The sequence below is a fragment of the Coloeus monedula genome, assembly GCF_965178545.1.
Source record: "Coloeus monedula genome assembly, chromosome: 1".
Taxonomy (NCBI): domain Eukaryota; kingdom Metazoa; phylum Chordata; class Aves; order Passeriformes; family Corvidae; genus Coloeus; species Coloeus monedula.
Window position 1 is genome coordinate 135889263 of NC_138781.1, and position 12486 is coordinate 135901748.

Genomic DNA, 12486 nt, shown 5'->3' on the forward strand with positions numbered 1-12486 from the left:
CAGCCTCCTGTGGAGCTGGGATTTGATACAAGGCTGGCTGCACTGTACTGCATGCGCAGAGTGGTTTCAGAGACGTGAACTGCTTACCCACGGACCTCTGTAATACTGCACCTGAGCTGGTGGGACTAACTGACACGAGTGAGCTCTGACCTTACCAAGGAAACAAAAAGAGTCAAGAAGAGGTAATACGTACAAGCTGTCAATATTCTCCTGCTCATCTAACCCAAAGTAAAGCAAGTCTGCTGTGTCAGCCCTATTAAAAATGTTCTTGAAATTCATAAAGTAAGAATTCAGTTCTCACTATTAAGTCATGGCAGAATGGACCAAAGTGGTCCAGGCTCTGGTGATAGCAGGGTGCAATGCTCAGCTGAGCTCTTTTTGTCAAGTCTGTAGGAGGATGCTGGTCTCAGTTTCCATCTGTTGCATCTTTTACTGCCCAAGTCTTGAATAGCAGTGAAGAACACGAGTCACCTTTAGTGTGGTCCTGTTCTGAAGCACCAAGTCCTGTTTCTGAATCTGTTCATGACAGTTGGCTGTATTTCATTTCTTCTCTGTGCTTTTGGGAGGGGTTATTATTCCTCCTGTTGACACAGGTGATAACTGCCCTGGGGCAGTAGACACTACTCCACTGTTCACCTCTTCCTGTGTATTGGGGGAAGAAGACAACAGTTAATACCTGTGACAAGGTCTACACTTTTATGTGTCAGCAGGAGGCAGCAGTGCTTCCTCACACCTCTCATACAATTCGAGCACTCCAGAGAGTTAGGATACTGAGAAAACCAAACTGACATTACATAACAAAGTGAAGATTATTCTCTTACAAATACCTCTCCAATACGGCTAAGGCAAGTGTTTGCTTAAGGCCTGGGAGCGTTAGGGTAAATCACATGTTGTTTAAAGCATCAGTGGTGGTTGGACACTCACTGGCTGAGGTGAGCCAGGCCAGGTGCGAGCAGGGAGGTGCTTTGGCTGCTCACAGCTGCCTCAGGACAAGGGATGTGTAATGTACCCTCAGCTGCCTGAACTGCACATCCACAAACCACCTACCAGCATGTCCAGATAATTGGTGTGGGTCTGGATATTGTGTCGATCTTCTGCTGCAACCTTCCTAAAGTTCTTCAGCTTCACAGGAACTTTTTTTGCCACATTTGCAAAAGGAGCCATCCATTGTACACACTCTGAAATGCTGTCCCAATCTAAGCCTAAAGGGTAGAACACAGGAACATATTTAGAAATCATGAGCGAGTTGCACAGCATTCCAATATGGCCATGAGTTAAAAACACAATAAATAATACTGCAGATAAAAATTCAGAAACATCCCCCCAGAAACAGCCAACATTTCCTTATGCTTGTAACTTAAAAGGGTGCTGGTTGAGGAGGGTGAATGGAGGTCACAAGGGTTGCTATTGCTTTCCAGGGGAGGCTGAAGTGACTTGTGGCTTGCACACAAGATTGTGGGTCATGCTATAAAAACATACACTGGGTGCTGCTGACAGCCATGCATGACTGCTTGAGAACTGCATTTCAGGAGGAAAAGTGGCCAAATATATAGCTAATGATCCTCCAGACATCTGGAAGTCATAGAGCAAATATTAGCCCAAAACCAAGAATGTTTTAATTCCTTAGCAAAGGCTGCACTGCTGAAGGTGTTTCCTTCTTTTGAGTCTCTGTAACATCTGAAATAGTGGTAGGAAGTGAAATTAGAAGGAAAAGAAACCCACAGAACAAATATTAGTGTCTATGTAGGCTTTGGTCTTTGGCAGCCTGGTAAACCAGTACCCTTTTAAGAGATTTGGGCCTGTGACAGCTTCCGGAATTCCCTGCCTAACAAGGCCAAGCTTTACCGAGGTATCTTACCTGAAGCTTTCTTAACTATTTCGATTGAGGTATAGTGGCAGAGCGCTGCAGCAGCTAGTGTTCTGTACTGGAAGTCCAAAGAATTCACATCCAGAATACACAGGTCTAAAAGCTAAGCACATGAAGAGTGACAGATTTTAACAAGCTGGTCCTTTAGCATGATCCTGTCTCAGAGAGGGCTATGCACACAGCAGTCCTCCTACAGCCTCTGCCTCAGAACAGGGCTGAGCTCCAGGAAGGAGTTTCTTAAATTTAAATCCTACCTAGTGCAGTATTTACACCACTGAGCTACCCAGCTTCAGTTAGCCTGTCTGAGGCTGGGCACAACACATGTCCATAACAAACTGAACCACAGCACTTCCAAAATAGTCAAAACACTCCCAAGGCTGCCTTCTTGGCAATTACACAGAAACACTGTTAGGGGCAACACAGGTAAAAACAGCCTGGGGTCTGAAATTATCCACCTTCCCCTCAGCTGGCACTGCTGTTTATAGAACGCTGGAGTGCACAGTGATTAAAGAAAGAAGATGGACTTTTTGTTTTTCCATCATACAGAAAAGTCTTAAAGAACGTGAAAGCAGGGAGACAAGGAACACAGGGGTACTTGTCCTCAAAACTGAACTTCTTTGGTGGAGTCAAACTTGCTCATTCCTTAACAAAGTAACAGGCTAGGGGAAACAAGGGAACACTTAGAACAAAGGGGCTTTCAGTATGTGATGTTCAGTTGTGCTTGTCATTGTCCCAAAAACCATTTTCCAACAGTTGACTACCGACCTGGGCTATTTGAATGAATTTTTCCTGAGAATACTGAGGTAGCAGCACTTTCGGAACGTCCTTCAGAGCATCCACTTGAAGATAGAGGTTCAGCCAAGAGACAATTGTCACTGGACAGAGTTCCCATTTTAAAGCCTGCAAATATTTAACAAACAGTTAAGTGTCTTAAACCACTCAAGGATAGTTTTGTGCTCCAAGTTCTTCCTAATCCTCTCCTGAGATTATTGCATGTATCCTTAAAAGACACTAAAGATTTACAATTTCAAACACAAATATTCTTTTTAGGTTGCATTCTCACTGCTTTTTGAAAAGGCTGTGCTAGGGATCAGCACAAATCTGTATCCCTTTACCTGTGCAGTTGGATTTTATGTGTCTTCTCCATTCAGAAGCTGGGAAATTATTTCCTCAAGCTTTTGGGCTAACTGCATGAATCTGCAGCTCATATCTATTAAAGAAGTATAGAGTCCTGTGCTGGTGGAGCCCTTCCAACGTGAGGAGCACTGAAGCCCCTGTTCCTGGACAGCAAGGGACATTGGCAAGTGCAGTACATTACAGTGACAGCCTTCCAGCCTGCCCGTGCCTGGCTGCACTGTTAAGAGCATTTCCATTTGCACAAGCATGAGAAACCTGCCCTCTTCTACCAGTCAGGGACGTCAGACATCCACTGCACACACAACAAAGGCTTCACTATTGTGCAGAAACAGGGACAGGTTCTTTTTCTAAGCAAATAAGTGACATTGAAACACAAGGCTCAGCTGGAGAGTCTTTCACCCAGCACTTCAAAACACAGCAAATTATTACCTTTAACATAATAAGTTCCATTCTTACAATATCATCTTCACTGCAAGCACCATCAGTGACATAAGCGAATTCCTGTATTTTAGGAGCGTAGATTTCCTTTAAAGGGAGGGAAAATGAAGATTAGTGTGTCTTATAGTTCTGAGAAAGGTTGAGAAGATACTGGGAAATACTCTTCTGTCCATGTTAACATTTCTTATGCTACAACAGTGGTTTTTTCATTATATGAAGTGACTTGAAACTTACAGGATAAGGAGATAAGATATAACCTACTTGGGTGTTAGTATCTACTGTATGATGCAATGGACTTATTGCAAGTCTTTTAGCTTCTGGGCAAATAAATGCTGACCAAGAAATCAGAACACCCTTTCATTTATAGCTCTTTCTACTCAGCCATTCCAATGCTGTAAAAACATGCATTATCCTAATTCTTGTAGATGGCTGTCTGGTACAGGTTACCTGCCATGTCAGTGCTGATGTAATCACATTGATTAAAAAAAAAAAAAAAAAGAGAAAAGCTAAAAAAAAAAAAGAGAAAAAGAATCCCACGACCAGCCACTGTAACTGTCAAAATCCATGGTGCAGAGATGGTTAAGGAAATTTGCTAAGCCAGCCATGCCAGCTGGGGCCAAGCACAGTTAGGTATGTAAGTAAAGGAGAGCTTGCCAGCAAAACTGCTTCCCTACCAGCTGGCTCTGTGACCACTATGGCCCCACACTTCCTTAGGACAGGTGACTGCTCACAGTGCACAACCTTGCTTCGGGAACAACAGTGAGAGCTGGGGGTTCCAAGGTAACAGCTTAATCCCAAGTCTTCCTGTCAGTCTAGCCTACTAGGCAATATACAAAATGATGCTCTTGGCCTGTGGATGTAGCACACAATGTAAGGTATCACCCACCATCCCTGCACTTAAGACTCACACTCCACTAAATGGAGGATATCATGAGGATATCATCCTGATGTACAGGCAGTTTGAGAATTAGGCTTGGTTTTGTTCAAGTCCCACACCCATTCCTGAGATTGTTTGCCAACTGCTGTATATTTGGAAAAAGACAAGACAAAACAAAACTACTTCTAGCACATTTGCATGCCTTTTAAGTTTATGTGGTCTCCTTCCTTGCTGCTGGAGAAAGGGAGGACAAAAAGTACACTCCAAGAGACAGACAAATGCACAATTGAAGGAAGAGAAAAAAAATTTCCCCTTCTGACCTTCAGTGTTGTACACACACCATCAAGTCCAAAAATTCAGACAAGAAATAATCGTTATCACTGTCTTTTTAGTTACTCAAAATTCAACACCCTCCTCCCTGTAAGAGAGCTGCTTACCTCAAGTTTGGAGGCAATAAATAATGAGGTAATTCCTATGAGCTGAAGCATGCTCTTGTTAATGTTCTTTTGTGTCAGCATGAATCTATCAAAGAAGTCTTGAGCTAGGTAGAAGGTTTCCCGGTGGAGTGCATACACCTCGCACACCTACAACAGGGGAAAAAGAACTCAATTTTTCTGTTATAAAACTGTGTACACACATTGGAGTATTCAAGCTATAACAGCAAAATGCAGTTTCATCTTCCGCACACACAAAGCTTCACATACCTAGGTATGGTACGATGCAGTGGTTAGCATGGGATTGGAAAAGGTATTTCCCATGCTCCCATCTAAACACGAATTGCCTGTGATGTACTAACAAACTTGCAAAAAATACTTTTTCCAATTTAAATAGCAACCATTTTTCCACTGAAAGAAAAAAGCCTGTTGAGGAAAAAAACCCCGACAAAACAGCAACACCTACACATACACACACTAATTACCTTGATTAAGAATACTCTGGGCTCAAGCCTCAAGCTGAAGTCAAACCCTCACCAAATTCCCAGTAGGTCTGTCCCAGGGCAGAATCACAAAAAAAAAAAAATCAAAGTCTTTGGCTCTACAGCAAGCAAGCCTGGAAGCTTCTGCTGGAGTGGGCTCTGCTGGCAGGCCAGGAGCACTGCCTGCAGCCCCTCAGGCACACCGACAGCCTCACTAAGCAGGAACAAAACTGCGGGAGCCGCCATCTGCTCCATCCCATTGCTGGTTTCCCTGGCAGGGAGAACTTTTAATACTCGCATTGTATCAAAGTGTTTCAAATGCCAGTTCAACAAAAAAAGAAAGGAGTGCCAAGACCAGGAGATCTTAGGCAGAGCCCGACATTTTCACCTAATTTCTAATTGAATTGGGAGGGGCTACCACATCTCCAGCTCGTCTGCAACTCCATACCCCTTTCACAACTAGGAAGCAGTCAGATATCTATAAATTACCTACAATCTACATGCAGTAAAGAACAGGAACCAAAAAGAGTATCCACGAAATAGATCCCAGATGTTCATTTTTTTAGTTGGATACAAAGTCACAATAAAATCTCACTACTACAAGCTATTTTCCAAGATAAGGTTGAAAGCTCATTTGCAAATTAAGGCCCTTCCTGACCACCAAAAATACAACTGATTGGCAGAAATAGCACAGCCCCACTCTTTCAGACCCAACACATTTGCCTGATAATTGATGTGTTACTCTGATACTATTAACGACTGCTCCAAAGAAGATTCAGAACTAAAACTGTACAGACCAGGCCTACCCATAAATAAATGGCACAGTTTCTATGGAAGTGTAATTCCCAAACATAGTAACACTTGGTCATGTTAAGCAGTATCTCAGTTATAATGTTACAGAAGAGTGTTAGGAGCTACTGGAGAGGTCTCAAAGTTGCTGTGATTTAAATCCACTGTGGCATATAGAACCACTGAGCCAGACAACAGCAAGGCCCCTGTTGATACTTTTGTTTGGAAATTGGATTATTTCCTAATTCAAGGTTAAAAAGAACCAACAAACCAATTTAATGGTGATATGTAGATTCCGCATTAGAAGAATTAGTGAAGCACACAACTGGAATAGTTTTTTTATTCAGAGTGTATTAAAAAAACCCCAGCTTTCATTGTCCTTGAAATTCCTTGCTAATATGATTTATTTGTAAACTTTTCACATAAGAACCTGTCTCTATCAAGAACATTTCCCTGTCAGCCATTGATATATTCTGCTCTCTTCATATGATAAAATTGAAAATTCACTATGAAATCAGAAAATAGCATCATGGGTTGACACTTAAGAGCTCTTGACATAGTCAGGGTCATAAACCCCCAATACAGCTGTCTCATGGCTTAGATACAGTCTATCCTGTAAGTTAGAGATCCATAACTGGTCTGTCTATAGCAATTTCAATACAAATGTCTCAAAACTAGATTTCTCTCCCTTGCAGGAAGTAGTGTGTCAAGAGCAAAAGTTAAAATCTATTGCTCACTGTCCTGGGGGGAAAGTTCAGCTCCTCCTGCCTGGGAAGGCCTGGATGTAGCTCACCAAGAGGATCAAAAGCAGTCACTCGTTCTGTTGCAAAACAGTTTTGCCATTTCTTATAAGTGTGCATGCTGCTATTAGATCCTTATGTAAAAGCTGTGCTTTTACCTGCCTACTTCACAGGCACAACACATAGCAAAGTAACTAAAAGTACACACCTCTAAGAGCCAGTCTAGCAGTATCGATCTCATGTGAGGTTGCAAACTAGAATGTAGTGATGTGAAGTGTTTGCAGTGAGCATATCTGTTCTCCTTTGTCAGGATGTTGAGCCAGACATCTTTGGAATTTCCCCAGCTATGGAATAAAGTTACACAAAGCATTATTAAGTATATACACAATTCACAAAAAAAAAGAATAAAAACACTTTTAATGTTTACAGACATTCAGAAACAGAAAGAAAAATTCTGCATACTGTAAGATCCTTATGGTAATTGGAAAACTGCAGGAATACTCAGAACGTTTTACATCACCACAACAGCAGCTTGCCAACATCATCAGCAAAGTCCCGTTCTACAGAACGGGTAGTAAAACTGAACATGTGCCTCCCAAAGTTGCACATGCAACCAGAGTTTCCTATTTTGCCTAGTTCAGTGGCTGTTCAGAGAGCAAGATAAAACCAAACCTTCCCTGTAAAAAAGGACAACATACTCCTCCCCAGGAAACACAAAGCATACCTGAAGTTGTCCAGTTTAGCTTGAGAAAAACATTGAGATAATGTTTAAAAGTCACTTATCCATCCTTTTATTTCCTAGCTTACTTCAAGGCTCAGAAGCAAGCTATTTAGAGAAAAATTTAATTCTTGTTTATTGCTAACTTATAATTTATTAGTACTCCAGTCTGTTTGGGAAGATGATGCCTGTATCATCAATATGGTTTTATTTGTAATTGTTATTATTAATCCATATGGGCTTTTTCTTAGATGCACGTCTCATCCTGCAGGTAACTAAGAGGAACAGCATGTTAACCAATGAAATTATGATTTCCTACTGAAATTTTTGGAGTTACGTATTTATCTTTCCCCAAGCAGAAGCAGAGAGACAGAGCTGATCACTGGTATTGCCTACAAATTCTAACCCAGGTCAATTTCATTCTGTTGCCATCATAAGTTAAAAGCTGGGGAGATATTTGCTTGTTTAATGCACAACTCTCCCCATTCAAGCAGAAAGGCATTGAGAAATCAGTTATGATCTTCCTACAGCAGTTAGGGAACAATGGAGAAGGCAGGAGAAGGAAATTATCCTCTTATTTGGCTAATCAGAAAGGATGGAGCTCAGTTTTACCAGATGCCTGTCAACAACAGGATTAAACACCTGGCATGGAACACTGTATCTGAACATGTCTTTGAGGCAAAGAATCACCCTGCAGCATGTCCAGTTCTGATCAAGTTTGGGGCAGAACAAAGAAAAAAAAAAAACCAAGGTATATCTAGAAAGGGTTCTCTTAAAGTAATGCTTCATGTTCTGCTTCTCTTGTCATTCACCTTGGCAGAAATTTTCCTTAGCACATTGCAGTAAATTTACCACCTCTTTCATTAAACCCCAGGCTGATACAATGAGCAGCTGGGTACTTATCTAACACACCTGAATGTCTAAGAAATTCTGAAATTGAAAACTATAATTTAGTCAGCTAAGCTGACTCTCTCTGCAGAAGGGCAATTTTCCAGAACTGTGACTGCACCAAGCACATTGCATTGCATTAGCAAGCTACCTGCACAGTGATATTGCCACAAGTTTACTTGAACATTTTTAAGTTCTTTAAGAAAATTTTGTGTAATACTTTTTGGTCACTCAGTTCCAATAGCAGTTTAGTTTCTTTCTTTAGAAAGAAGTTTAGTTTAACCATTATGTGCCTCTTAACCACTTAGTGCCCAGTGTTAAGTTACAAAAGGACAGCTCTGAAAGGTGAAAAGTCTGGCGTGTTTATAAGATTAGGGAAAAAAATACCCAAACAACCAAACACAAAAATTTCTATCTTTTTCTTGTACATTAAATCTTCTGTGGGATGAGGAGACAAGTAAAGATGTGCATTATGTAAGCACAACACAACAGATTTTATTAGAATAGTTCAGCATATTTCATAAGACTAACAATTACTGCATCTGTTAAACTTACTTGAGTTCTGGCAAAGGTGATGGATTTATGAAGAGGTTCCTGAACCTGTATTTTTTGAATCTCGAGAAGTCAGTGGTTACTGATTCTTTGTGAGGTGTTTCAATAATTATGCAAGGTGAGACACCTCCTGTTATTGTGGGTGGCCAACAACTCTGCAAAATAAACAAGGTATCTTTTAAATGCTGAATTTACTATGAGAGCAAGAAAGGCAAGGAGTAGATTACAGTAACAGCATCAATATATGTAATGTACAATATATGTATGTCTTTCTGGATCTCAGCATTGATTCAAGTACCAAAACCAAGAAAGATGAAAATTAAATGCCAACAAAACCTTCCATAGTCAAAATAGAACATGTATAAATAGATTGGATGCATTTGGGAACTCAGCTTTGAGGAAGATGACTGTCTTTAGTTTATGAACCCACAAGTAACCTATCCATTGCTTGAAAAGCTCAGTTACAGTACAAAAGGCAAAGATATTAATTGCTACTAAAACACAAGACATTAGGTTGCTAGTCCTATCTACTTATCCATTTGGAGGGAAAAGAAAGGAGGGGGTGGAGGTTCTACTGTCTCTCAGTGGAAATTCAGCAACTTGTTATCTTCCAGTTTAGTGCTCCAGAGAGGAGCCACCCATCTCAGCTCCAGAGCTAGATACCCATTGAGCAAGCAGCAGCTGTGAACTCTCTCAGCTTGCCAATGCCAAATATAGGATGCAATGACTCAAAAGGAGACGAGTGCAAAGGTATTCACACAGAAAGTCTCAGAGAAGGAATCCTAGATTACGGTAGTTAACTATAACTCGTTTCAGTTATGCTTATTTGGTTGTATGTAACTAATATGAGTGAGGAGGTATCAAATCCCAGGAGCACATGCAATGCTGTAATGGCTGACAGCCTTCAAAATGGTGACACAGAACTTTAAATATTCTCTGTGAAGCTGAGGGGGAATCCCATTCACAAAGAATGGCAACAGAGGGGCAGCCTGAACACAGAAGCTTTTCCTATATAGCTGACTTGCAAGGTAAGCTACACAGGATTCCCCTAGTATATCTAAATCTATTTATAGCCAGACTGAAATATCCCAAGAGTGAAGTTACATATTCCAGCAGAATTGACCTTAATGCATGCAGCCAAGAGAAAAGAGAGGTCCTACTCCTCTTTCTCTCCTGTGATCCTCACTGCCCAAGTGCCACCCCAATGCTTGTCAGACCCTCTGCCAGGTTGATTTAACTCACTAGCCCAGCAGAACAACAACTTATTTTGTAGTGCTAAATTAGCAAGATGAACCTGCATACTGCTTCATTCAAAGAATGGAGCAAGGCAGGGGATGGAGTGCATGGCCAGCTATCAAGGAAGATGAGACAGGGAAGCAGATTTCCCCCTTTCAGCAAAGTTAAGTTGTAACACAAAGTTTCACCCCAGGTACAGCTGATGTACTTATGCAGCATTTTTTCCTACTCAAGATTTACAAAGACAACTTCACAATCAGAAGAGTTTTGCTTCACCATAGCTGTTAGACTCATTACTTTACAAACAGAATAACTGCAAACAATATTGTTTGCAAGAGAAAGTTATAATATTTTACTAATCTGCTTTAAAATAGAAAACCATAAGGCCTGTCAGTTTTAAGAGCTTCCTGTGTTAGTGAAAACAGATTCCTAAACTGATTTAAATAATCAAAGGAATTGTTAAATGAAAGTAAAGATGGCCTGGCATGGTTATGAATCTTAACTAAATGGCCGTGAAACCACACCTAAAGTTAAAACAAGTGCAGTGATCTTGTTTAGACTTGCCTCTAAGCCTTACCTGCTCTGTATATGGAACTGTTCTGAAATATCTAGGGTTATTCTCTTTTTTTCACCTAACCTTACACTGCAGTGGGTTTTACATTGAAGGATCTTTGATCTGCAACAAACTCATGCGTAAAGAAGCAAAAACATATAAAAAGGTGCTAAGCTCCCATATCTGAAAATACAAACTTCCCCTATTCAATACTTTCTGGTGTGGAATGCATGACTTCACACCCACCAACATAAACCAGATGGACTCCCTTACCTAGTTTGAAATGGTATTCAGGATAGAATTACCTTAATTTCATATTGATGTTTTTTAGCAATTTTCCCATCTTCTCTTTTCTTAATCTCCTGCTGAGAAGAGAGACACACATCAATACACTGACAGTGACCAGCACACCCACCTAAAGGCAAACTCTTGCTACCCCTGCCCCACTTTATAACTTGGCAGACTAAAGATTGTCCCATCCAAATACACTGGAGAACTTTCAGAATCATTCGATTTTCCAAGTTGCTCAACTTGCTCACCTCTGTTGTTCTTCTTTTTCTGGTCTGGAGATAATCTAGTGCTTGCAGTTCTTGTGGAGCCTCTTCTTGACAGGACAGTGGCTGCTGCTGTTTGGCTTGCAAACGGCTACTGCAAATAGCAAAGAGTAAAAAGTCATTAGACATTAGGAGAGCAGCAGTTGTTAGATGAGTACAGATAATCTTAGTACAATGCTAACAGCTTACCTGCGCCTTGACATCTTCTTTGGGCTATAAGATCTCTACCTGGATCAAAGTAATAGGATAAGCTCAGTTAGTGCATCCTCACAAAACTAGAACCAGGTTCCCTGCTTTGTGTCATGAACTCATCACAAAGAGCAGCATGCTCTACACAGCTCAAATAGAAGGGCACAAGTATTCCACTGGCCTGAGGAATGCCCAAGCAGAGCATGACTGTGGTATATAAGTACACACAGCTCCATGTCCTGCTGCAGGGTGCCCAGGTATGCCGGCAGTTTAGCTCAGGCTGCCTGGGGGTGGGGGCAGGGAAGTTATAAAGGGACATTTCCCTCACAAGAGGATGTGGGGAGTCCCTGGGGCTGTGACCCCTCTAGCCCCCCCACACCCTCCATTCCACGCACCCACACAGACACACGTTTTGCTGCTGCCGGTCCCTCCGGGGCGATGCCCCCACACCTGCCGGGATGGCCGGGCCGCGATGGGCCGGGCCAGGCGCCGCCGCCCGCGCTCCCGCCGCGCCGGTTCCGCGCCAATTTCCAGTGAGCGGGGAGGCGGCGGCGGCCTGTGCCGGGGTCAGGCTGGGCTGGGGGCACCGCCGCCGCCCGCCCTTCCCTCCCGAAGGGCCGATCAGACACCCACCCGCTCCCGAGGGTGCTGAGGGGGGCGCGGGAGGGGCAGGATCGCCGCCCCGCCCGCCCCCCCCCCCCCCTGCGCTCCCGCCTGGCTGAGAGCGCGGCTCCCTCCAAAACCTGAGGGGGAAGGAAGGGGCTGCCGGGACGGCGCCTCACACGCGGGGAGACACCCACCCCCCGCCGGGACACCCCTCAGCGGGACCCCCCAGCGCAGGAACCGGAGCTGTGAGAGGGTGTCCCCACAGGCACCCCGCTCCCAGGGCCAGGGCAGGGGAGCCGGGACCCGCCGGGGTGAGGCGCAGGCGGGCGGTCGGGGTCAGCCCGCCAAGCTGCTCGGCCGGCATCCCCGCCCCCAGCGCGCCGGGCTCCCTCCAAAACCGGGCAGCCCGCCCCCCGCGGGGCTCTC

At 43.2% G+C, this 12486-nt stretch overlaps 1 protein-coding gene across 3 annotated transcripts; it reads right to left on the reverse strand.

Moving 5' to 3' along the window:
• Positions 1 to 515: 515 nt before the first annotated feature.
• CCNE2 (cyclin E2) lies at positions 516 to 11488 on the reverse strand (the record flags this gene model as incomplete). 3 transcript variants are annotated; one of them, XM_082294937.1, is made up of 11 exons in its annotated part: positions 516 to 642; positions 1048 to 1202; positions 1859 to 1970; positions 2633 to 2767; positions 3434 to 3529; positions 4757 to 4903; positions 6973 to 7108; positions 8926 to 9077; positions 11017 to 11073; positions 11251 to 11359; positions 11455 to 11488. In XM_082294937.1, the coding sequence occupies 11 exons, from the start codon at positions 11466 to 11468 to the stop codon at positions 541 to 543; spliced, it is 1215 nt and encodes a 404-aa protein (XP_082151063.1). In that variant the 3' UTR covers positions 516 to 540. The 3 variants fall into 3 exon arrangements, with proteins under 3 accessions (XP_082151063.1, XP_082151062.1, XP_082151064.1); XM_082294936.1 differs by having other exon boundaries at positions 11017 to 11076; XM_082294938.1 differs by having other exon boundaries at positions 11251 to 11356; positions 11455 to 11468.
• Positions 11489 to 12486: the final 998 nt, after the last annotated feature.